This window comes from Musa acuminata, chromosome BXJ1-2, assembly GCF_036884655.1.
Source record: "Musa acuminata AAA Group cultivar baxijiao chromosome BXJ1-2, Cavendish_Baxijiao_AAA, whole genome shotgun sequence".
NCBI lineage: Eukaryota > Viridiplantae > Streptophyta > Magnoliopsida > Zingiberales > Musaceae > Musa > Musa acuminata.
The window spans coordinates 28,033,989-28,059,283 of record NC_088328.1 but is presented as its reverse complement, the minus strand read 5'-3'; the positions used below and the strand labels follow the sequence as shown (position 1 = coordinate 28,059,283).

General features: G+C 41.8%; 5 protein-coding genes across 8 annotated transcripts; 3 read left to right on the top strand and 2 right to left on the bottom strand.

The window, feature by feature from the left end:
• Nucleotides 1-586: 586 nt before the first annotated feature.
• On the bottom strand, nt 587-5,318 carry LOC135607266 (transcription elongation factor 1 homolog). 3 transcript variants are annotated; one of them, XM_065098952.1, is made up of 6 exons: nt 4,490-4,566; nt 4,292-4,394; nt 2,716-2,865; nt 2,484-2,554; nt 889-910; nt 587-805 (listed from the first exon to the last, which is right to left on the bottom strand). In XM_065098952.1, exons 3-6 carry the CDS (start codon nt 2,826-2,828, stop codon nt 748-750), a joined length of 264 nt encoding a protein of 87 aa, XP_064955024.1. In that variant the 5' UTR covers nt 2,829-2,865; nt 4,292-4,394; nt 4,490-4,566; the 3' UTR covers nt 587-747. The 3 variants fall into 3 exon arrangements, with proteins under 3 accessions (XP_064955024.1, XP_064955036.1, XP_064955030.1); XM_065098964.1 differs by lacking the exons at nt 4,292-4,394; nt 4,490-4,566 and adding an exon at nt 5,211-5,318; XM_065098958.1 differs by lacking the exon at nt 4,292-4,394 and having other exon boundaries at nt 4,490-4,606.
• A 505-nt stretch (nt 5,319-5,823) lies between these two features.
• Nucleotides 5,824-9,249, bottom strand: LOC135607260 (protein BZR1 homolog 2-like). Its single transcript, XM_065098941.1, has 2 exons — nt 8,736-9,249; nt 5,824-7,070 (listed from the first exon to the last, which is right to left on the bottom strand). The coding sequence occupies exons 1-2, from the start codon at nt 8,949-8,951 to the stop codon at nt 6,273-6,275; spliced, it is 1,014 nt and encodes a 337-aa protein (XP_064955013.1). The 5' UTR covers nt 8,952-9,249; the 3' UTR covers nt 5,824-6,272.
• A 3,822-nt stretch (nt 9,250-13,071) lies between these two features.
• On the top strand, nt 13,072-15,809 carry LOC135613070 (uncharacterized). The gene is made up of 4 exons (XM_065110028.1): nt 13,072-13,203; nt 14,739-14,861; nt 15,363-15,482; nt 15,556-15,809. The coding sequence occupies exons 1-4, from the start codon at nt 13,167-13,169 to the stop codon at nt 15,618-15,620; spliced, it is 345 nt and encodes a 114-aa protein (XP_064966100.1). The 5' UTR covers nt 13,072-13,166; the 3' UTR covers nt 15,621-15,809.
• Nucleotides 15,810-17,808: 1,999 nt separating this feature from the next.
• Nucleotides 17,809-22,760, top strand: LOC135607235 (U-box domain-containing protein 17-like). Of its 2 annotated transcripts, none has more exons than XM_065098904.1 (3): nt 17,809-20,565; nt 21,424-21,765; nt 22,118-22,760. In XM_065098904.1, the coding sequence occupies exon 1, from the start codon at nt 17,887-17,889 to the stop codon at nt 20,086-20,088; it is 2,202 nt and encodes a 733-aa protein (XP_064954976.1). In that variant the 5' UTR covers nt 17,809-17,886; the 3' UTR covers nt 20,089-20,565; nt 21,424-21,765; nt 22,118-22,760. The 2 variants fall into 2 exon arrangements, with proteins under 2 accessions (XP_064954976.1, XP_064954969.1); XM_065098897.1 differs by having other exon boundaries at nt 21,407-21,765.
• Nucleotides 22,761-23,046: 286 nt separating this feature from the next.
• On the top strand, nt 23,047-25,223 carry LOC135607255 (large ribosomal subunit protein uL5z-like). The gene is made up of 5 exons (XM_065098931.1): nt 23,047-23,217; nt 23,307-23,414; nt 23,941-23,983; nt 24,079-24,274; nt 24,869-25,223. The coding sequence occupies exons 1-5, from the start codon at nt 23,215-23,217 to the stop codon at nt 25,056-25,058; spliced, it is 540 nt and encodes a 179-aa protein (XP_064955003.1). The 5' UTR covers nt 23,047-23,214; the 3' UTR covers nt 25,059-25,223.
• The last annotated feature ends 72 nt before the right edge of the window (nt 25,224-25,295 follow it).

Sequence of the window (25,295 nt, the reverse complement as noted above, 5' to 3'; positions counted from 1 at the left end):
TTTGTGTATGGTCTGATCGAACTAGTCCGATCGATCGAATTAGTCGAATCAATGGATTGATCAACTAATATTGAAGTGAAGTCGTATTTATAGGAGTATACATGAAGATATTTTTATAGATGATAGTTCGAAATCACAAGTTTGGACGATTGATAGTTCAACCACATATCACCCAATGGTGAGTACACATCTAATAATCCAATCATCAACTATCAACCACGTGTGATCCCCATGTTTTTTTTTTAATGAGTGGCCTGTTAGACCATCTGCCCATTGGTCACATGTCATCACATGGTTACAGTATATCTGACGTATCACTCTTTCACTTATTGAGACTGGTATATTGCAAATGCTCAATTACTAATGTTATCTTAAGATAGCGTTAGCATTTTGACGATAATAGCACATAAGACTTCCGTGAGATGCGCTGCATGCGACGATTCTTGGTGAACGATGCACACCTTCGTCACCGTCACCTGCCTCGTTGTTTTCCAACGACCGAAGGTGCTCCTAACACTTCGACAGAGACCGTCATTTTCTACTGGGCAACTACACGGAGCAGTTATATACGATCACCAGCTAGGCAGGCAAGCAAGGAGTTATGAATACCACTACAGCGTACTGCTCCAAGAAAACAAATCATTACTACCCTACAACGTAAAGGATGATGCGCATATTTCACCCTATAAGATCGCCAAACCATTACATCGTCTATCCACTCGGCTTGAAGCACCACCAGCCAGATGCTCAAGCCCCATCGTCTTCAAGATTAACCCTTTCACACTCATCAATCCATTCGCTATATCTGCAAGGCAATCATGGTTCTTGTGAATTTCTAACTCAATGTCTTAGCGAGTTCCAAGGTATACATCATGAGGAATGACTTACATGTCAATAGGCTCAGTCAGTGCTGCAAACAGAAAAAAAAAAAAAGAGGGGTCAAATGAGCATGTTTATTATTCTAATAGCAATAATCCTAAAACAATAACAACTGCAAAATGGTGCATTGCAGTAAATGCTAGGATCCCATGAGTAGATGATGCTCTTGAGACATTATTTACAACAATTAGTTCGGTATCTCATATAAAGCTGACATGGAGGTGTATCTTATTATCTACAACAAGAGATTCATAATAAATTTTACATCACATGACGCAAACTTCCACTTGTTCTTTATGGGAGAGGTATAAGGAATATGCCAAAAAAGAACATCTCAATTATCAAACCCACTGAATGGATCTTGACAAAAACAACAATCTTGGGGTCTGCTTCAATTATTTCCTGCTAATTAGATAAACAACGTACAAATGTCTAACTACCTGCCCTCACAATTTGCCGCATTAGCAAGCACAAGTCTATATTTTGCTCCTAAGAGGAAGAACAGCTTTTTTTTCTTAGACATTCTATTCCATAACATCACCAATGTCAGTCCCTTGCCCATATGAAAAAGGTGAAAGGTTGCATTAGGTTATTGACAATCAATCTAAAACTATATTAGATCTCATAAACATAGATCTTAACTGATTTATTTTTTATATATCTTAATGATGACAAAAGATACATGTAACCGACCCCAAATAGTTGAGACTTATAGTTTTGTTGTCGTTGTTATTGTTGTAGACATTCTACCCCATCCATCACATATACTGTTATGCCCTTCCCCTCCATCTAGTCTGTAAGGGCTCCAACAACCTTCAAGGCTGCTCCCAGCTCTTTTTAAGTAATGAATCTCATAACAAGTTGTATCTATGGGTTACATACACCCAGAATTTGAGTTCTTAGTACAAGAATACCAACTAAGGTAACTTAATTGAATAGAACATCCTTAGTCCTTGTAACTATAGATGCATGCTCTTGAGCACTGACAACAAATGCCTTAGTTCAGTATGTCCCAGAAATATGTAAATTAACATTTCCTAGTAATATGCTCTTGCTCATATTATCTAGACTAATTTTGCTCATGCCTTCTTCAAACCAGATTAAGGAGTTGATCTATGCTCCCTAGACAACTGATTAACTTTGTGTCTGAGGGTTTAAGTTAATGGATAATCAACAAGCTATTCAAAGCAGACTAAGTTAGATTTGGTTTATCTAAAAAACTTATCATTCCTCACAAAGTCTTGGTTTTCCTTGTTTTGGCATCATTTCCTGAAAATACATATAACATTCAAAAAAAGCAATGCTTATAACTTTATGATTTATAGACCCAAGTTTCCTTAATTAATGATATTAATACACACATCTCATCTGCAAAAAACAAGCACCTACATGATGCATAGTTCACAAATTCCATATTGCTTAAGTTATCTACGAAAATTTCCTAATGCATAAAGCCAAATTAACAATTTCTGAAAGCAAATGCTAATTAGCATTTATTAAAGATTACTCATGGGTAAAATAAAAAATATGGTGCTAAATATGGTGAATAATAAAGTCTGTATGATGAACATATTTACAAATTTATGATCTGTTAACAGTCATACCAGTGGCAGTAGTGCTAAAGCTTTCTAGACAAATCCTGCATGAGGCTTCACAAATCAAGTTCTTCATGTCACTGCACAAAAAAGACGTGAATGAAAGATGATAATCTACATTCTGCCTAAAAATATGAAGATCAATAGTTTTATGCAGATCCACTTCACGCAATAGTACACTTGCATACGACAAAACAAGCGACTTAACATTGTGATCTCTGCCAAAAGGGCAGATACTTACATGCGACACTCTACGCTACTTCCATGATTGCAGAATGGGCAGCAGAAGACAGCATCAAGCTTGTCCATTCGTTTATTAGGAGCTGGCTTGGTTCTCGACTTCCTCTTCCCCATGAAAGTAATGTTCGATGTTATTTTTCTACTTCAGTAACTGCAAGAATTCAGCCAATTTAAATGTTCCTTTCTAGCATAAGAGAGAGATCAGGAAGAAGCACAAATAGTTCAGGTAAAGAAAAACACTATATGATGTACAATGTGGAGAAAGACAACAAAAAATGCCCCTCAAATGTACCCATAGAATAAAAATACCAAACACTATGTTGTATTACAGGTAAGGCTTAAAAGAGCTCGATGAATAGGAATTAATAAACAACAAACACTTAAATTTAAAAGTTTCTTGTGTGCCAATGCCTTTTCTTGTTTAGTGGATTGAGTTTCCAGGAGATGGAACCAAAGTACCAGTTATCAAAGGACAAAAAAAAGCTTATTTATCTGTAAAATTTTTCGTCCTCTACGTTCATCTCTGCTCATGCAACTAAGTGAAAAAATGAAAAAAAAAAAAAAAAAACACATAAAAATGCCACAATTTAATCTTCAAAATTCAAAATATGTAAAAATCATGAGCTAACTAATCACACAGCCAAACCTGAAAAGAAGAGTTCGCAAATGATAACTTAGTATGCAGATGCAGTGTATGACATGATCATGGGTGTGCAAATCATGAATGAAAGTGGGCTAATAAAGGAAACTAGCTACATCGGTAAGCTCATGATAAAACAACAAAGTATAAAGAAATGCACATGACATTAACCACATGGCATGGATTGAGGATAGCAAAGTAGGGCATAATGAGTGTTAGATCTTGAATACGCAGAGACTTATGAATACACCTAAAGCCTTATTTTTAAAGCCCACAAATCTTAGGTCTTCATATCACAAGCTTGGCTTTTCTTCCTCCAGCGCGTTACCTGGGAGACTTACTCTTAAGGTATGCAGAGAATGTAGCTATAGCTGCCATATACGACAACTACCATTATACTAATGTCGTTTCTTGAAGATGATAGTCTAACATACGATGTATCTAGATTACAACAAAATGTAAGATTTTCGAAACAAAGGCAACATTCTCCTTCAGTCAACAAATGTAAAGTAAGATTCACCAGAAAATAATAATAACGATAAACAACTTGTTCTTATAAACCACTTTAATGGTAGAAAGCCCAAACAAAGTCGATCCACATACCCTAATTGGAATCACCAAATCGATGAAAGCGGAAACACTAATTTGGAACTCGAGAGAACAAGCGCTCACGGCGTCAGAACCAAATTCCGAAATCTTAGGCGCGCAACAACGTCGAATTAATCAGGATCAAAAGAATCACAAAGACCGACAACTCTCGCAGATGCTAACTAGTTACACAGGAAACGAAGATCCACAAGCCAAACAAAAGAGGAACACTAGTCACATAAACCGAGGCCGTAATTTCCGCGGACAAATTAGGAACGAACCCTAGAAATCTCTAAAAGAACCAAGAAAAGACGAAGGATAGAAAAATATGACCAGATGGCAAACTCACCAACTTCTCGTAATCCAACTAACGTAACAGAAGACGAGAATCCGCAAAGAATGGTGTCGGAACCCAGAAGCCCTAACTCGTCTGTCAAGTCGGAGCACAAACCCTAGAATTGCGAACAGAACGGAGAACGAAACGAAGAATCAAAAGCAGTTGGACGAGAGAGAGGAAGAGAGATAGAGAGAGGCGAACAGCACTCACCTCCAACGACCACGGCGTTTTCTTTGATCCTCGGAGACGCGTGGGATCGAAACCTTTGGTTACGTGACCCGAGAGGTTTATATAGGGCAGGACGGTCACGTGGTGGGCCGTGGGCTGGCCTTATTCTTTTAAGTCCCATGAATGATGCATGTCATCACTTCATGGAATGAAATCAGGAAATATTTCTTTTTTATTTTTCCAAATAAAAACTATTCTCTTTTTTTTTCCTTCTCTGTGTCCTGCATAATTAATTAGTCTTCTGAATTTGTATCTCTAATGTTCAAGTTTTTCCTTTTTCATGATTTCGATCCATAATCTATTTAGTGATTGGATTGCATAATAAGAGCAGTATTTAGTGAGTTCACATTGCTATTTATCTATCATGTATTGTAAGTCAAGTGATTACAAAATCAGAGAAATGAGCCACATTAAGATTACTATATGGAGAGATCTGTTTGATATCAAGATATAAATAAGAATCAATTTGCTTCATATGATGATGAATTTTATGAAAGTGACATATTTAAGGAAGTCACACTGTTCAATATCTTGTGAACAAAACTAGAGCAACTTGATTACCTAATCTGGTGTCCAACATAAAAAGATAACTCACTTATTTGTACCATGAAAAGGAACAGAGAAATGGAACCCTACATACATGCAAGCAAACTTCACATAGTCCAGTTCAACAGGGGATTCAAAAAGAAAAGGTGAAACTCACCTAGTAATACTGATTACTACCAGTTTAGATTGCTTCACAAGATAGATGTACATGTCAAAAAGCCTTTATGTTTCTCTTGCTGTATCTTCTAAAAGTTTATACAAAGTCTCCAGGGTTAACTGAGAGCATGCAAGAGAAATTAGACTCATACAAATTTAATCACAATACAAGAAAAATCATACCTTAATAGATTTCATGGCCTTCACTGAGTAAAAAAAAAAGACACTAAGATGCTCAGACCTGAAACTACTCCAAGATGTGGATTGGATGCTGAAAGGGTTGGCACAGTAGGGAGAGCTGGTTTCCTGGTTATTTCCACCTTCACAAGCTGATGGTGTCTTTGCCATGTCAAAAAGTAGGTTTTCAGTAGCTCAACAACCCTTCTGCCTGATACTTTGACTCCATGCCTGCACCTGCTGCAAAATTTGACTTGGACACTTATACTGGCAAAGCATATATCCACTGGTTTCTTGGATCATATATATCAACTCTTGTATGCAAACAGATATGACTTAAATCCTATGATTATTAACAAAACATAGCTAACAAGATCAACTTTCTTAATTAACAAAACACACAATTTGAATTAAAAGGAGAAATAACAACATCAATGTAACTTGTGGCAGTTTCACAATTCCATCTCCCATTAGAAAAGGTAGGACAGGTTTGGATCACATATGGAAAGAGAATAACTACAGATGCTCACAGGCTTGTACAAATGACACAACAACCACCATAGTAAAAGTGAATTAACTAGAATGTTACTTTGACAGCTTAAAGACAATACTTAAAGAAGATTACAGTAGATCACATACTTTTTCTCTCCCGTACAAATATCTGTCAAGTAGCAATTTTGCCAATGGGCATAAGCTTTGTTTTCAAGTACTTCCACCATAAATAAACTATGTCAATTACCTGAATGTGGGATGGACCGATGGAGGCTATTTAACAGAAAGCATTAGATGATCTCCGGTATCCTCTCTATATATCTATTGAAACAACAGCACATGAAGAATAACGCAAAACTAAAATTCTCCAGTGTATTTACTCTCTTCACATCAATCAGGCATCAGCTCTGGTCCTTGAGCTCCCAAGTGTAAGCTCCAGGTCATCTGATCCACATTCTTCATGGATTCTCTCCCCCTCCCAAGGTTTCACCAATACTGCTTGTAGGTGACCACCATTACTGCTGCTCCCGAATGCAAACTCATCAGAAATGCCATCGGACATCTGAATATCAACACAGCATGGCATACCAGGCATGACAGGGGAGCTGGTCCCACTCTGTCCTGGTGTCCACATTCTTGAAGACCCCCCACCTGAAAAACCTTGTGGGTTTGATGAAACAAGGCTGAAGGTGGGTGATGAAGGAGGCCCTGTGTCAATCTGCAATCCTGCAATCCAAGCAGGATCCGGAATGATTTGCCGGCCAGGACTTGGTGGCGTCGAATTTGGCAGGAACGTGTAGCTGGTATTGACCAATGGCAGTCGTGAATTTGGATCATCCCAGTCAGACTTGATTTGTGGTGTACTAGCAGTTGGGGAACTCAGGGGAGGGGTTACAGGAGCACTGATGGAACCACCATGCATGTAGAAAGGATGTTGGTGTAGAATCTTGGATGGACCACTGGAGGAAGCTGATGAAAGATTCTTTAACCAAGGGATGAGGGAGTTTGCATCAGCACCATTGATAGAATTGTTAGCAGTTGCAATGTAGGACGAAGATGCAGGGCTTGCATAGGATGATGAGGCAGGGCTGGGGTTGTAAGATGCACATGGGCTTGGCTGGTTGGAGGAGTATGGGCTAGGTGAAGTAGAACCTCCGACTACATCCATATGGTCTGCTGGAGGCTTACACCCCTGCAACAAAAAATGTGAAGTCCACATTTAGAGATTGAACTCTTCCATGAGAAGAGACAGATAAATATTGGATATGAACTGAACATAGCTGTTAATGTCAAAGACGCTAAGACATGCACACATCTATAAGACCTCCATTATGAGAGAGGCTCCACATTTTACGAAATACATTGCCATGACTAATGATTTAGGAACTCCTAAAATGATTCCAGATAAATTAAATGAACCATAATTCACAAAAGTTCTTTTGTTCTAGGTTGTGAGAATTTATCACTGAGCTAAAACTCATTAAGTGGTTACAGACTGCAAATAATATTATACTTAATAGATTCTGAAGCACACTCTCCAAAACAACGGGCATAAACAACTAAATGCAAGAGAGACAAACATAATGGAGTTCCAATAAAAATTATATGTAATAAATAGATTGACAAACAACAACAGGATGACTAGTAGGTGACGAGATAGTTTTTTTATGAGCCCAAGACAAACACTGGTAAGTTTCCTTTCTCCCTTTTCTGGCACTGAAAAACTATCTTTCTTCCATTGGTTTTGTGTGATCTAAATTTGTTGATAAGATACAGAGCAAAATCATACTTTTTTTTTCTTTTTTAAATTCTCAAAAGGCGGTTTCTGCATATTGGAAAAATGATTTTACCAATACATGCGTTATCCAGAACAAAATATCATGTTTATTAAATATGACCTGGATGCTAAAATCGTACTCGAATTGGGCTAGAATCCCCTCCAGTTAGTGTTCCAACCTTCTGGTGCCCAAGGGAAGGGGAAAAATGGATCAAGGATTATTCTTTCCCAAGATTCTGGAATGCACCAAATACTCTTACATGACAGGAACACTCTGCATCATGACAAGTTAAAATTGTTTTCACCAATGACCATTGAGTTGCTGGATCTGGCTCAAGGAACAACAGCTCAGTACTAAATTATCACAATTTATGAACAATATCACTCTCTGTGGTACTAACAACTTTAGTCTTCAAAACTGTGTAAAATTTGTTAATGTGATGCGGCATGACCAGAAGGATCAAGTGCGGAACTAGCAAAGATATCTCAATATGGTCCAAGTATTGGTAAGTGCTGTCCAAAGGATTTCTTGGGAGATTGGTCACACTAAACTAACAATCAAACTATCCCAATATTGTTGAATTTGAGTGCAACAATCAAACTATCACAGTTAATGATGCCTGTGAGTGTGTGCGTGTATATAGTCCTTGAAAGAAAAATTCTCAGTTTGCATTATGTCTCTGGAAAAGATGAAATTACATTATGCTTTTATCAGCGGTTCATATGTAGTAAATAGCCCTTTTTCGATGGTACAGATCTAAATTTTTCGTTTTTGGGTATTAGATTCTTAGAGATTAAAACGGAAAGAGCAAGATTTGGATGTCATGGTAATCCCAATCGATGCTTCAGGTCACATTTAGCCACCAGAGGCCACGGGGCCGGAGCGCTAGCCTGCCCCGTCGGAAGCCAAGCCGGCGCATCCACAATCCCCATCTTTAGTCGGAACAGCGAGAACGACAGGGACTAAAACCCACGCCCTTCAAACGTGCACCCCTTTCGATTGCTAAATTAGCTGACTAAGAGTCACAAATAAGAAGGGAAGAAAGCAGAAGATCTGGGAAGTGGGGGAGGGGGTCGGACCTTGCGGTAGGTGGTGCCGTCGGGCTCGACGATCCATCCGGCCTCGTCGCAGAGGGCCTTGAGGACCTCATTGTTGTCGCAATGCTTCGGAAGCCGGTAGTTGCCGTACATCCGCAGGCCCGCGTAGATCTTGGCCGCGATCGCCCGCCGCCGCCGCTCCCTCCGGCGGTTGTTCTCCCTCTCCCTCCACGTCGGCATCCTCGACCGGGACGTCATCCCTACTCTTCTCCACTCCCACGATCCAAACTCCAACGCTTCGATCGATCCGCCCCCGGCGCAACACAGCGGACGATCGATCGCCTGATCTCGCCGATCCCGACCTCCAACGAACAAGAGATCAGATAAAAGAGGAGGAAGCCGGGATCCGAAGGCGGGGTCGAGATGCGGAAGCAAGGCGAAGGAAGACACTGGAGGACGAGGAGAAGTCCGACTCCCAGTTCTCCTTCCTCGGGACGCAGTAAATTGCAGGCGCTGCTAATATCCACGCCTCCCTTCCTCCTTAATTACGAACACACCACGGAGTCCTATGCTTGCTTGCTCGAGAGTATGGACGCCGGCCATTACTGTTCCCACCCTCGTATCCCACCTGCTATATCATTGGACACCCGACTGAGGACCCGCATGTGGGACCATCTCATTAGCTCGTGGTTGATCACATCATCTTGCGCGGTTAATAGGAAGCTGGGAAGGCAGGACGGAGAAGAGGGCAGGACGGGAAAGAGGAGGCATCGGTCGTAGCATTTCGCCATCATAGATCTCTGAAAAGAGGAGCTGAGCAACATCAGGTCATCGCTCGTTCCGGTCTACGATGCGCAGGAGAGGACAAGAGCACACAGTGGTACTTTTGCAGAGGAAAGGGAAGGCGCCGCGAGAGCCGTGGTCAAACCGGAGGGCTTTCCCGAACCTCGAGGCCTTGTCGCTCACCCGGTTTCGTCTTCGGTTGGGGTGGATCGGCTCGTCGGAATCCTAGAGTCGTCTGGCCCAGTAGGATCCACAGATACTATTGGTCAGCAGTTGTGCCTCGAAAGCCTGAAGGCCGGAGGATAGAGACGAAGGAAACGTGACCGGAGCAACGGCTGTCACCACCATCCCCGACGCAAGAACACTTGTTGAATCTACTCGATCCTTAAACTTAGCAGACGCCACGCAGAGACATCTCATTGCAGCATTACAAGCATGCAGACGTGTAATGGAGTACTCCACTTAAACTTGGATTATGTTGTCTCGGATGGACCTGAGTCAGGACAGAAGGTGCACGAGGGGAGTCGTCATCCTCCTCCCACCCATTGCAAGCCAAAACCCTAGCTAGCTTTGTCATGCGTTGCTGAGAACGAGACATTATGAGCTGAGGTTGAGTGGTAGTCAGGCATCGTGCACACTTTGGATGCTGTTTATACATACAGCCGCTTGAAATCACATCACCTCGTGATGCATCAGAATTGATTGGGGTTGGTAGGCAAGCTAACTGTTGACGATGATGATATTGACGAGAGGAAGTGGAGGAGGGTTAGGCCATGTGGGTTTCTTGATGCGTGCTCGGATCAGATTGACAATCTGAAGTAAGAAATCATGAATTAGACGACGACTTGGGAGAAGAGTCTCCCCTTTCACATCAATTTGCTGATTGATTGATGGGTAAGTGGAAACTGCAGAGAGAAGTGGATGGATGGATGGATGGAGGGGAGGAGGAGACGTCGGTATTAGCTCCAAGGAACACTTCCCTCCTTGAATCAGGGGCTCGATCAACCCCACCAGCCGTGCGCATGCAACCAGGGCTCAAATCTATGTGGTTAGTAGCATGAGGGACCTCAACATGGTCTTACTTGGAAGGAAGAACCACCACTTGTCTCTTTGCCACCTACTCTCCGTTATTGTATGATAATAAAGTGTTTTATTTAATTATATATATATATATGTAATTTTAAGTTTATAATTCAATGGAACGAATCATTACCGTTCGACATAAAGAAGAAAGTGATAAATATTTAAACGATAATAGATTCAGTGATAAATCATTCGACTCATTCGGATGTAAATTATGAACATCGAAAGAAAAAAATACATTTTATTTTTATAATTTTATAATTATATTTTTTTATTAAATATCTGAAATACTTGATAATTAATTATCTATCATTTTATATTATATTATAATATTTTTTGAGATCATTAAAAATATTATAACTGAATTGAAAAAAATTATGGGGGTATTATAGGTATAAGAAAATAATTATTATTAGAAAATTACGAAAATGAGATATATATTTTTTTTTCACTGTATCCAATATCATAGGAGGTTAAAAAAAAAGTGATATATGAATATGATAATAATAGAAAAATGCTATAAATGTGCGACGCTAATAGGCAATCTCTCCACGCTATTTGTCTTCATCGTGTCACCCTTTCTCCCTCGGCAAGCGGAAAGGGCGACTAGAACGCACCATCTTCGTCAATATAACGCCACCCAATTGCTTCTTAAAGCTTCCTAAAGCACATCGACTCCCTTCCCCCCACCCCCCATGGCCTCGTACTGCAAGGAGCGTACATTACCTCTCCTCCTCGTCTTCTTCCTCCTCGCACCGGTCCTGCAGGCCAGACTAGTGCTCCACATGGGGATGGACACGGTTCGACCCTCCAAAGCCGATCCACTGCACCACGTTCTCCCCAGAAGAAGCTCGCCGCCATCTTCCCCAATCAGAAGCCGCCATGGAGCAAACCATAACGTCGTCAAACCCATGCTGGACTCCGTCCCCAGCCCCGGCGTCGGCCATTAGCTGCTTCATCAGATTCTTCTTCTTCTTCTTCTTCTTCTTCTTCTTCTTTCTTGTGGGACAGATTCGAGGACATTCCATTCATAGGTTTTGTAGGACAAGCATAGTTTTCCTTGCATTGGATTGACTCGATGTGATTGAGCACACGCATGCAGAAGAGGGATGAGAAGAAGTGTGTGTGTGTGCACGCGTAAGATAATACGATCAACCATTTGTGTCTTCTTGGTGCCATTTTATATATGATATGACATTGTTGATCACAGTTGCGTGCATACATGCATAACCCAAAGCATTCGAGGTGGCAACAATGATTTCATGCCATGGCTGTACGTTGTACCTAAAAGCGTCTTCTCAGCACTGTTTGACTTGAGCATGACGACGAAGAAGGATCCAATGGCTTATGCAGACTTTCCACATTTTTTGGGGGCGAGCTTTCAATGATGAAAAGAAGATTGATGTGAGCTGTAGGTAAGCTAATTGTCATGTCCTGTACATGAAAGAACTGAACCCTCATCCTAAAACAACAAAGTCAACAAAGCATTAGTCTCTTCAACCACTAATCTATTCTTCCTGTCATCATTGGTGGAAAAATACCAACCATCAGATTCTACCTTCCTTAGATCATGAACGAGAATTAAATTCTTAGAACAGTACGTTGAACTCGTCGAGGATTTGAAGCCATCAAATTCGATTAGGGGGAAAGTTAGGAAAGATAGTGTTTCTTTTAGGTTCGTTTCAAAGTTGTCTCCTTCAAACCATATATGTCAGGTAAAACTTATCATATCAAATTTGATCGAGTGAAGATTCACTTGGAAATTTGATGCAGATGAGTTAACCATATATTTCTCGATATGCAATGCACTCATCCATGATCTAAGCATCAAAGTATTGATGCATTTTAATCGAGTGAAACATCTCCCTTATGCATTATGCATCTATCCTAAATAAAAAATCCAAAATGTTTGATACATTCTAACTATGAAATATATCCTTGCATGCAATGCATCCATCAAATAATCTTACATCCAAATAAGACTGCATGAGCACAGGATAGACTTACTATCGATGCCAAAACATTTGGAGAGACTGATTAATCTTCTATATGTGATTTTAAAATATGAACTCGATCAACTTTATCATCCTGAATTGATGATCATAATTGACGCTAATCAAAATTACTTAGACAAACGACAATCATTATGACCAAAATATCACATTATGAGAGTATAAATCCAAGTGTATCTGCTCGATTAAATATCCCATATCTGAAACAGAATTAAATCAAATCATCATCATCGCCGTCATTTAAGCTAATCGTGGCGCATTACGCTCGAGCAAGAATAAATACTACGTCTACCCAACAGGCCAACGAGTCCTATTCCTATTTGAGGAATACGCTGGACCCACCCGTGATTCCATAATTGGTTCCAATCACAGGAAGGTATGCGCGCGTGCGTGCCGTCTTCGAGTAGGAGAAGCATTTGGCGTCAATCGCAAGGAGGTAGGTGAGCGTGAGAAGCGTATACGAGTACGACTACTTAAGGCCTCTACCGCTTATATACTTCTCGTCCCCCTGAACGGAACGACCTCGTAGGATTCTGCGGCGCGGCTGCGATCGGAAGGGTAGGAGGAGTCGAAGGCGCCGAGCGATATCGAATCGATGGGGTGCGGCGGTTCCTCGCGGAAGAAAGCCCAAGGTTTGATCTCCTCCACCCCGTATGAGACGTTTATGGTCGCTGTTTTAGGCATCCCTTCTATTGTATTCTTTCTTGCCCGCGATATAGTCCGGGATCTCCTTCCGATCAATACCGATTGCCGTCGGTGTGAGTCTCGGTGGATCGGTAGGTGGCTGCCACCGGTTGCAATTGGATTGTCCTCGCTCTGGCAAGCAAAGAGGAGGTGTTGGTGGCTGAAGTGATTTCCATCTCGCTCTTGCAACCACTGGAGGAGAGAAGTGGCATTAGCCGCATTCTCAATTTCACCTACAGAGCGTAGTGCTCTGTCGAGGCCCTAATTTGTTTCATCGCGATTGCTCGATTGAGTGGCAATATCATGCGCTGCTTCTCCTCGTTGGTCATTCGATCGTACGCTTTGGTGGGGCATTCTCGTCATGTGTAGCATCCATTCAATATATACACTTTTCATCCATTTAAGTCTCGCGTTGTTGTTTTGATTGCTTTGATGTTAAACCCTCGACTTACTGTCAAGGAGATTAGAAAAGATGGGGTTTTGATGGAAGGCCCATCAGTGGATGTTGGAGGCGGTTCTCCATGGATCGCACGGCTCCGTTTATTCTCACTGGGAAACATACTAATAGTTCCTCCATATTCACAAAGCAGCAGTGGCGAGTATTGCATGAGGATGAAATCAACAATGCAGCTAGTAAACAATGAGATTATCCCTGTGTTAATCAGGTCCTTAGATGCGTCACTCCAGGTGACGCATGTTAGTTCTCTGAGAATTGGCTATTAACAACCCTCGCTTTGAGACACTTGATGTGATTATGTCAATTATTGGACATTTTCCTGGAGGAGCAGTTTTTCTGTAAAATTTAACATCTGTATTACCATGAACATTCCTCGTGATATATATTTTTAGGCATCGTCATTTGTTATTCCACATGAACACTTATGTTAAGATCTTTGCTTTGTAAACAAAATTACTCTGATTATCCAATACTACTCTGAAAACAGAGAGCAGAGGGAGAGAAAATCACTGTCTGCTGTCACGGCCTGTTGACAATGAGATTTATTGGAGTACATGACTGCATGTAATTGTTTTTTCTTGGTTGATCTGCAGATTTCTAAATCTTCTCCTTGCATATGTTGATTGATGTATTATTGCTTCTCCAAGTCTTGATCCCAAAGGAATTTTGACCATGGTCACATTTTTTTAATTGCTCAGGCTTTGAGATTCTTTTTCTTCACACTGATAAATTGTGTTACTTATCCTGAATTAGATATTATCTCACAAATAATTGGTTTTTGTCTCCATAATTTCTTATAATTGAAACATTTCAATGGTTATACTTGACAGAGATATTAGGACAGATAACTTGGGTTCATTGCTTTGGGTGACCATTTACATCCTTTTGTTATAAGCGGATTTCACTATGTACCAAATATTAATATCCTCTTTGGCCAATACACCGAAAGTTGTTTCAGATAATATCAAATCTTTTTTTTTCTTATTGTATTCTTTGGATGAATATTGTGTACTTTAATTCTTGCAGAGATAAATAAGAAACTCAAAAAGCCAGAGGCCTGGACGCATGCACAGCCATTGACAGAAGCACAGCTTAAAAAAATGCGTGAAGAGTTTTGGGACACTGCCCCTTATTACGGCGGTGAAAAAGGTGCCTATTTTATCTTCCTTGCTTTAAGATCTTATATTAGGTGTTCTTCCATGTTAGTGTCTAGAATAGACGATTATTGTTTCATGAATTTCTTTTCAAAAGATAATCAATGTTTTATAAAATGAATCCATAAAAACATTCCAGGAGACAAGATGGAATATTTTTCCCGTTTACTTTATAATTCCATCACACTTGTGGATGGTCCTTGTAAATGTAAATGAATATTAGAAAATGATTTTATTTTCTATTGTTAAGGTTATATTTAGCACAATCCTGTCTTTTGAAATATCAAGCTACTCTATGCTCTTCTGATTTTCATTTCTCAATTTCCAATGCATCAAATATGCAAACATATGTTCTTGTCTATCAGGGAAGTATCTTTGATTTGGACCTTGACTTAAAGTTTTCAAAAACCATCTCTCTTTCATTCTGCATTGAAATGTCATAGGTCCTTACCAATTAGAAATTACTAATGTTGTCACTATTTTTGTGCAATGATAGAGATTTGGGATGCCCTTCGAGCTGCAGCAGAAAGTGATCTAAAATTTGCACAAACAATAGTTGACAGTGCAGGAATTGTTGTTACGAGTGCTGACATGACAACCTGTTATGATGAGAGAGGTTGGTAGTATGTATTCTTCACATTTTTCTTTCTTCTAGAGTGCTAAAACTGATACATCAAATTGTCTCTCAGGTGCAAAATATGAACTTCCCAAGTTTGTTCTGAGCGAGCCAATCAATCTTATTCGAGATAGTTGATTATTCAGTATGGAAGAGCTCAACCTATAGAAGTTACCGTACATCCCTTAGATTAGTCTCTCTACATATTTACTGGAAGTAAAATTGCAGCTTCCATAGTGAGATTTGACATTAATATGTTTAAACCTTAGCCCCTGTTGGGATAAAAAGAAGTCACCAAATTGATGAAGATGCTTTACTTTTTTCTTATATCAATTTTCTATTTCTCTCGGGCTATTTTCTGTGTTATGAATGTGCTACTATGGTTTACTTATAATATCTTCAACATCCCACAAAACTGTTCAAATTGACTGATTGACACTGGCCAAGTATTTTGTAGTGATATTTAAATCTCTCGTTAAATAGTTTTGACGTAAATAAGATATTGAAAAAAGTTGTCTGATTCTCTGTGCATCTTATTTCAACATTACACCAACATTAAGAGGGTTGGTGCAAAGTGAAGCTTGTTGTCTTTCGTTCCTGTATTCATAGCAGAGAGGAAGGTGGCTGGTTGTTGCATTGCATGATACTTTTAGCAGTTTTTATACCCAAAAAAAAAACTGTCAGTAGCAATGAAATTTATTCTCTTTAGGACTCCCTGAATGCCTGGGAAACATCTTTATGGTGATGATTAATTGCAATTGATTACCAAAAAGATACATTTATACTTATTCCCTCTTTTGTTGTATGCTTGCTAGTCTTTCTTTCTTTTGCATAAATGGGTTGTTGGAATATGCCTTTTGGCTTTTAAAAGTTATTCTAGATGTCCCAAACTAAGAACATATAGGTTACTGTTAAATGATGTTTGCCTATAAAGGTTTCTAGCTCTCGGATGCTGGATATAATTCCATTGGACACTTTTGTTCTTTTTGTTCATCGTGACTGTTATATCTATTGCTGCAGAATTATCATGCAATTAATCTTCTTTATCTGTATCCATTGTTTTTGTATTGCTTTTGTGGTCAACACATTAGGTTGTCAAAATCAGGCCACAGTGTTGCCAAGCTACTGTCATTAATTCATTATTTCCTTATGTTCTTTGCTAATTGTATTCTATTATTCATGTTTGTGGTGAACAGGTGTAAGTTTCAATATGTTACAGATTTCTATCTACAGATTTCATATTTTCTTGCCTTTGTGCATCTTGGTGCATTATCTCTCTTTTATAAACAGTGTTTTTAAAATGTATGGACTACAAGATTACAGTTAAAATCCTGTTCATTCCTCCAACTAGCAAAAGTTGGAAAAGACATCAGCTAGGGTTCCTTCCTATCAGAATAATTTGTACTTGACCTCCTATTTAGATGCTTTTATTGGGTTACTACTATCACCAACAAACAAATTTGTATTCTACCTTTGATCTTTGAGGATCACTACAAAAGCACATTGATTTCTGTCACTGCTAATCCACATCTGAATTCCAAAGTGAAGGTGCAATTTGGTACTTATGTTGTTGAGATTTTTTGTTTTGGCTGGTGCATATTTAGGTAGACAAATATTCTCTACAACTTGCACCAGAACAGAACTCCATTGTCTTGACTTGTGGGAGTTCTTGAGCCAGAGAATGACCTATCCTATTTGTTCTTGTCCTAGTTGGACGGTGATAGTGTGAATTATAATTCCTAACATTGTTGCATTAATACTTGGATTTCTAACATGATTGGAGCTGAGATCACTCCATGGCTATCCATGGATCAAACCAACAGCATAGCCAACGCAAATGTCACTTACAACCCTTTACTTGTCCCTACTCCTCCCACCAAATCTTCACCTGCCTTGTTGGACTCATTCCATGCCTCTCGCCATTTCATGGCGTCTGGTCTCGAGGACTTTTCCTCTAGCAAGCAATGTTACACAGTGTGGTGGGCGTGGAAGGTCGGCCACATGACCTTTCATTCATGCTTAGCTCTTAATCCCATGAATCTAATCGAAGGCAGGCGTGGCTTTTGTGACCGGCCGTCGAGTTTGACGTAAGACTCTTTATCAGTATACTTCTCTCCGCCTCCTCTGACGTGTGGCCGACGCAGTGCGTCGACTAGCTTCCAGTTGGCGCTCTTTGAATCAGCAATCTGTGTCTGAAATGTGACTTAGAATACCTAAACTACCCCTCCATGCATTCCTCCGTAAGCATATATAACGTGGAAATTTGTCAGATGTTAATTAGAATACCGAATGTGCCCTTTATGGGCCCTTCTTTATTTCCTCGGCGAGGAAATCAACCCCGCGCGCTTGTCGATCGAGAACCCTAAGAGCCTTCGGCACCCCTAATCGTGAGGATATCCGAGCGATGACCTCCCCGCTCGCGTTCCTCTACGTCCGGCGCCGGCGGTCGCCCCTCGCCGGAGCGTTCTTCGCCCCCGGGGACCTGTCCGGCGCCGCCCTCCTCCACGCCCTCGCCGCCCTCCTCCACGTGCTCTCCGCCGATGTCGCCTGCTGGCCTGCCCGGTCCCAGCGCCGTAACTGCCGGTCCCTCGCCCGCGTGCTCGGGATCCTCGCCATCCTCTTCGATTCCCTTAAGGAATCCTTCGCCCCCTCGCCCTCCTCCCCCCTCCCGCCGCGGTTCCCCCCCTCGGCCGTGCTGTGCCTCCGGGAGCTCTACATCTTTGTCTACAGAGCCAAGCTCCTCCTGGAGTACTGCTCCCAGTCGAGCCGGCTCTGGCTTCTGATACGGAGCCCCCAGATCTCGGGCTACTTCCACGACCTCTCCCAGGAGCTGGCCACGCTGCTCGAAGTCCTCCCCGTTGACGACCTCCGCCTCGCCGCCGACGTCCGCGAGCAGATCGAGCTCCTCCGGCGGCAGTGCCGGCGATCCAAGCTCTGCCTCGACCCCAACGAGGAGGATCTCCGACAAAAGATCCAATCTTTCTTGGGTCAGTTCGAGACCAGGAAGGCACCGGATCCTGTGGAGCTTCGGAACACTTTCTTCGACCGGCTGGGAATCCGTGACGCCAGGGCTTGCCGGAAGGAGATCGAATTCCTGGAAGAACATATCTTTAATCAGGAAGAAGACGTCGATACGTCCGTCATCAGCGGGGTAATTGCGCTCACGCGGTATTGCAGATTCTTGCTGTTTGGATTCCAAGAAATGGAGGTCGAGAGGCCCTTCAGCGACCAGGGTAAGATATCGAGGAAGCGATTGGTGAGTCAGGGGAGCAGTGTGAGCCAGGGGAGCGGCGATTTCTCGCTGACGATCCCCAAGGACTTCTGCTGCCCGATCTCGCTCGATCTGATGAAAGACCCGGTGGTCGTCTCTACTGGCCAGACGTACGATCGTGCTTCCATCACTCAGTGGATCGAAGAAGGGCATCGCACTTGCCCTAACTCAGGCCAAACTCTTTCGAACAATCGCCTTATCCCGAACAGAGCTCTTAGAAGCTTGATCTCCCAGTGGTGTGCCGCTTACGGAATCCCACACGAAACCCCCGATGGCGCTGATGCTTCAGCTGAGAGCATCGTGGCAGCATGCACTAGCAAGGCGGCAACTGAAGCAAACAGAGCCACCGCAAGAATCTTAGTGCAGCAGCTGTCGGTCGGTTCGCAGGAATTGAAGGCCGTCGCTGCCCGCGAGCTCCGGCTGCTGGCGAAGACCGGGAGGGAGAACAGGTCTTTCATTGCGGAGGCAGGGGCCATCCCCCTTCTCTGCCGCCTCTTCCGGTCGACGAACCTGATGGCCCAACAGAACGCGGTGACCGCGATGCTAAACATATCCATTCACGACGACAACAAGAGCCGGATCGTGGAGGAGGAAGGATGCCTGAGATTGATCGTTCACGTTCTGAGGCATGGGTTGACCGGCGAGGCAAGGGAGAACGCGGCGGCCACATTGTTCAGCCTGTCTGCCGTGCACGACTTCAAGAAAACGATCGTGGACGAGGAGGGTGCTGTGGTCGGACTGGTCAATTTGCTGATGCAGGGAAGCCAAAGAGGGAAGAAGGATGCAGTGATGGCGCTGTTCAATCTTTCGACTCACTTGGACACCTGGTCTCGGATGCTGGAATTGGGGGCGGTGTCGGCGCTGCTCGAAGCACTGAAAGACGAGAGCGTCGCCGAAGAGGCCTTAGGAGCTTTGGCATTGCTCATGAGGCAGCCCGTGGTGGCACAGGCAGTCGGGAGTGAGGACGCTGCGATCGCCAGCCTGTTGGAGATGATGAGGAGGGGAACCCCAAAGAGGAAGGAGAACGCGGTGGCAGCGCTGCATGAGATGTGCCAGCGTGGTGGTCTGCCTGTGACGCAGAAGGTGGCCAAGACGCCGATGTTGGGCGGGTTGATCCAGACCATCCTGTTCACGGGGACGAAAAGGGCCAGAAGAAAGGCGGCGTTGCTTGCTAGGATGTGCCAGAGGTGTGACTCGCCGGCGGCCATGGTATATGGGAATGAATGGAGTCCGAGCCGCGCGTTGGCGAGAAGCAGCTCCTCGAGAGGTACGAGCTTCCGAAGCGGGGATGTGTCGGTTTCCATGTCCAGGGCTGTTCGAGTACCTGTGCTATAGCTTGGATGCTAGTAATGCGGTTTCCATGTACATCGTTCCTGTAAGTTCATTGGAAGAATTGTTGAAAGAAGATGAATCGAAATACTGTTCTACACAACACATGATCTATAAATTATGGTGAAATGATTTGAAACAGAGCTCACAAGCCCGCTGGTGGATTACTGTGCTGTTCACTGGTGTGATAGCAGGAAAGGAGGAGCGGACATCGGTTGCTGTTCGTTTCCGAACTACTTTTTACCAAAACACCCCCCAACACCCCCACAAAAAAACCCCACACACGTGACAATCACGTGCGGTTTTTATTGGATGCTATAAATCGAGCATAGGCTGTCTCCCTTGCGGATAGGGACGATTACTTTTGCTGGGGGGAGATGATGACGCAGGCGCTCCTCTTCCCAAACGGCAGCCTCCGCTCGCCTGCCGCTTTCTTTCCGCCGCCTCTGAAGCTTGGGCATCCCAGATCGATCTACGGGGCAGGTAAAGCCCTGTGTTCCGCCACCCTGTTTGCGCTGCTCCTGTGTCGTCTGCTGCTGAGATTGTTCCTTTCGTTAAAGGAACATAAACAAGAACTACCATCAGCAGGATGGCGCTATCGTTGTGGATTCTGGATTGTTGATGCTTTAGCATAGTCTAGTTGTGATGACCATGCAAATCGAACCGTGTTCCTGCTGATTTCAACTTCCAAATTGCAACATGTTTGCTTTCTTCATGGTGTGTGACATGATAAGTGGCAGAATGCAGGCACCGATCCGAGCCTCCCTCTTCTATGCAATGACCAAATGGAATAGCTTGGATTTGGGGTTGTAAGGGGAAGTGGATCAACGATGGGGTTAAAATGGGCACCCTTGCAATCAAGAAATTTGTGTGTGTGTGTGGAAGCCCAAATCAGGAATACTTCTTCATGATAATAGTAGGACCGCAAAGGACCTCCGTAGATAACATTAGAGGAGCATCTATGAAGAGGAAAAAAATGCTGCTTAATTAGGAAGAATGACCTGCCCAACTAGTAGTAGTCTTCATGGGGGCAACGTTTGACTGTTGGTTCCACCATCATTTTCTTGCCAAATTATGAATCACCTTCGCTTCTCATGCTATCCTATTATGATGAATGGGTAAAGGATACTATTAAATTGGTGCAAAAAGATGGTGCATAACATTTAGTACATTTTTATTTAGATGTCTGGTGCAGTATCGGAAACTAAATTTGTTACACACATCTTAAAGTCTGTAACCTTTAGGTTGTCAGCAGAATGCCTTGTTCATGCTTGAAAAAGATTTAGCTATGTTACTTGCAACTGAGTATCACCTTTTGATGCAGCTTATTGAACTTGGCAGAGATTACAGATGCCGTTCTACACAATGCATCTCAAAGTGGCACATCTCGATTTCCCATATTGAGTATTAGATCTGAAGGAAATAGAGGAGGACGTCCTCGGAAAGACACATCTCCTAATAAGACTAGGAAAGAGGCTGATAGGTTGAAGGACCCACCAACATCAAATGTTGAGTCATCAAATGCTGCTAGTCAGGATGAGATAATCGCTTTGTTCAAAAGGATACAGACTTCAATCTCGAAAGGTAGACCAGCTACTCCGAGAAGGAGAAACCTCAAAAGTCAAAAGGAGAAGAAAACTGGTGAACCAATTCCAAAGGATTTCAAACAGGAACAAGTAAGAGGTATGTAAATGCAGAATCATGTGTACTTTACCTTTGATTTTAAATATATGAGTTACTTATTGACACTCTCATACATTTAATTCAGCAAACCTAAATTTCCTAGTAGTTGTTGTAAACTTGTTTCCTTCGCCATAGCTGGGAGGCGGCTAAACAGTTCTACAATGAGGATCTTATGTATCATGCATTTGCTGCTATTTTTACTGTTTATTATTTGTTTGTGTCAACCCAAACTTTTTAATTTTGATTTACGTGGATTAAGTTCCAAGAAAAGATGATGGTGCGCCAGTGTCGGAAAAGAGTAGGCTGTTGGAAGGTTAAACATCCAATAATAATGTGTTCTCTGATGATGCAGAAGTTGCAAGACCACTCTCAAAATTTGTGAAGAAGTCACCTATCCCATCACCTTCATTGGTACAAGATGATAAGGAGGTAGCTGAGGAACAACTGCAATCAGTAATGAGTAACAAAGTGGCCGACAAACAACAGCAGCAGGCACTAACTACAGATAGAGAATCCAATGTGCAGAATCTAGATGAATTGAAGCTCCCCGAGTTGAAAGAACTTGCAAAAAGGAGGGGAATAAAAGGTTACTCAAAGCTGAAGAAAGGAGAAGTGTTACAACTTTTGAAGGGGCTGTCAGAATCCACATGATGAGTTGGAAGCTTCACAAGGACAAGGAGATTTGATGCTAAAGAATCCAAAGATCTTTCAACTGACATAGCTGTTGATTCTTTCAGTTTCTTTACGAGGAATTAGTCTTTTGGTTCATGTGGCTTCATTAGTTTCTTGTTTGACTTGGTTAAATTTAGGTGTCTTTCTTCTCAGTTTCAGTGATTCTTTCTTTGATGTCTTATGTTTTGTTTGAATCAAACAAAGATCTCTCTTTGAACTGGATTGGTTAATGGTTCTTTGTTAATGAGCCACCTTCTGTGACAAGCCCTGTCAAGGATCGTTAACGACTGTTAAATACTATACTTGATATTTTGATGCGTCTCTATTTCTGTCTAATGATCAGATTTGTTGTGAGGAATAGAGGGATATTAATGATATCTGGATTGGTTCAACTTGTTTGAGCCTGCACAAGAAACTCAAGTAGAGTCGAGAGGGTCTCTTCGATGCTCTAATTGACCTGAGAATGGAAAGTAAAAATTTTAAGTTAAGTCAATTAATGATGAATTATTTTAGTATTTCACATTGGGTCGAGGCTTAGATGACTCGATTAATGATCCGACCCTCGATCATCTCGATCTAATATGATGTACGCATACATCATACATAGGAGAGGATCCTTTGTCCCCGATGTGGCATTTTCGTTATTTCAAGCTGCCGTCACGAGCAAACGAGAATTCTAAATAGAATCAGGGTTTCATTCGATCCTCCGCTGAAGCGAGCCGCAGCTGTTCGACTCCTACGCTCGCCCCCGTCTTCGATCTCTCTCTCTCTCTCGCGATGGTTGTCGTCACCCCTCATTCTTTCCTTTCCCCCTTCTCCGTTCCCTCCTCTGAGTGAATCTTTCTTTTTTTCTCCTCCTCTGATCGCAGGGTTCCAAGAAGAAGCTGTCGAACCGGATGCGGGATATCAAGGTCCAGAACCTCGTCCGCAACGTCTCTGTGGCAGAGAGTCGCGATCGCTTCACTAGAGCCGCTAAGGTATGGTCGGAGTCATTTCCTATTTCGATTATGCACTTTATATACGGGTTGATATTTGGTTTCCTTGTCCCAAGTTCTTATTTTGATCGCCCGATTATGTTTTCTACATGGTATGAGGTGAGACCATGCATGATTTGAAATCAATGCTGAAAGTTTTCATCTTTGCGCTTTTATGATTTCTTATCCCTCTGACTCTAGCCTTGGATGACCTTGTGAATCTGCTTTCTGGGTGCAACATCAACATAATGAACAATTTATTTGTTTATTGGAAAGTCTCAGCTGCGTTTGTAACTCTTATAGTTATGTAAATGATTGCTTACTGCACCAGGACGCGTATTTGCTTATATCCTCGTTTCTCAAGTTCATCAGATAAACTAGTCCTAATTGGTAGTTGATCTTTCTCATATGTGTTGCATTATTGATTCCTTTAACTCCATAGTTATAAGAATGCAAGGTTTTGCTTTTCTTAACTTGCAGGTTGTATTGAGTTTATTAGTTGTATCTCCTGTTTCCGCAGCCAATGTAGGTTCTAGAGCAGTTGAGCGGGCAGACACCAGTTTTCTCAAAGGGTACCATTGTTGTTACACACAACAAGTGTCTTAGATGAATAATTTTGAGATTCTTTGTTGATATGCCGACTCCTATGGCTGATACAATTTGGCAGCGAGTTACACTGTCCGGTCGTTTGGTATCAAGCGTAATGAGAAGATTGCATGCTATGTTACAGTCAGAGGTGACAAGGCCATGCAACTTCTGTTGAGCAGACTGAAAGTGAAAGAATATGAGCTGTTGGGGAGAAACTTAAGCAATATTGGTTGCTTTTTTTTTGGTATACAAGAACACATTGATCTTGGGATTAAGTAAGCGATTTTGTTTAGTTGTATTGCTAGTTTTGCTTGGATACCAAAGTATATACTCTAGAAAAATCTGAACCTGTGTTTTAGTATCAATATTAACATTTATGATTCTGTCAGAGTTATTAGCTGCAGTTAATTTCGTTGATGAAGATATTGTCGTTGGAACAACGTGTCTAAGTGTATTATTCTTACCATTAGGGTATAAATAAGATGTTGGGGAATGTGATCAATGTCAATTCCAACTCTGGAAAGCAAGCATAGGCAATCTACATGCAGCTTAGTCAGTGTTTATGTATGTCTATTGTTACTGTTAGGTGGCTGGCTTGGAGAATACTTGATAGCACATATTGTTATCCACTGTCCAATATGGACCTAGTTCCTTTAATATCTAGCTAAGGGCACATGTCAAATTAGAGTTGTTGCAAAAACACACGATTACAATTTCATCAAGTTTGATATGTTACTAGTCCTTGAATAATTTTGTTTGGCATGACCATCAGTTGAACTCTTTGATATGTTAAAGGATCAATTCATTTTTTTTTAAATATTCATGTTTGCTTATTAGTCCTTCTCACTGAATGAGATGTTATTTTACAGATCTGATCCTTCAACTGGTATCTATGGCATGGATTTCTATGTCGTCTTGGAGCGAGCTGGCTATCGTGTGAGCCATCGACACCTATGCAGCATCACAAAGGAGGACGCAATGAAGTGGTTCCAAGTGAAATATGAGGGTGTCATCCTCAACAAGGCTCAGGCAGTCACAGGTCCTTGGAGTTTGGTATGACTGGACCCTGAAAGTTGTTCTACAGATAAATTAGCGCTTGTCTTTTTTTTTTTCTGCATCAGAGTTTTTTTCTTTTTTACACAAAAAGAAAATAAGCTACTGTTCCAATTTTGTGTGACAAAGATATTTGTGCTTTTAGCAGTTGGAGATGTTATTTTGTTGCTAGTGTATGACTTCATTATATATCTGCAGTCTTTGCATGCCTCACAACAAGATGGATAAAGTAATTTCCAGACT

Coding starts and splice junctions, on each gene's coding strand:
- LOC135607235 (XM_065098904.1), top strand. CDS start 17,887: ATGACCTCCCCGCTCGCGTTCCTCTACGTCCGGCGCCGGCGGTCGCCC.
- LOC135613070 (XM_065110028.1), top strand. CDS start 13,167: ATGGGGTGCGGCGGTTCCTCGCGGAAGAAAGCCCAAG. Junction 13,204..14,738: donor CTCGCGGAAGAAAGCCCAAG/GTTTGATCTCCT, acceptor TAATTCTTGCAG/AGATAAATAAGAAACTCAAA. Junction 14,862..15,362: donor TTATTACGGCGGTGAAAAAG/GTGCCTATTTTA, acceptor GTGCAATGATAG/AGATTTGGGATGCCCTTCGA.
- LOC135607255 (XM_065098931.1), top strand. Junction 23,415..23,940: donor GCTTCACTAGAGCCGCTAAG/GTATGGTCGGAG, acceptor CAGCCAATGTAG/GTTCTAGAGCAGTTGAGCGG. Junction 23,984..24,078: donor GACACCAGTTTTCTCAAAGG/GTACCATTGTTG, acceptor ACAATTTGGCAG/CGAGTTACACTGTCCGGTCG.
- LOC135607266 (XM_065098964.1), bottom strand. CDS start 2,828: ATGGGGAAGAGGAAGTCGAGAACCAAGCCAGCTCCTAATAAACGAATG. Junction 2,555..2,715: donor AGTAGCGTAGAGTGTCGCAT/GTAAGTATCTGC, acceptor TTTTTTGTGCAG/TGACATGAAGAACTTGATTT. Junction 911..2,483: donor CTTTAGCACTACTGCCACTG/GTATGACTGTTA, acceptor TTCTGTTTGCAG/CACTGACTGAGCCTATTGAC.
- LOC135607260 (XM_065098941.1), bottom strand. CDS start 8,951: ATGACGTCCCGGTCGAGGATGCCGACGTGGAGGGAGAGGGAGAACAAC. Junction 7,071..8,735: donor ACGGCACCACCTACCGCAAG/GTCCGACCCCCT, acceptor TTTTTGTTGCAG/GGGTGTAAGCCTCCAGCAGA.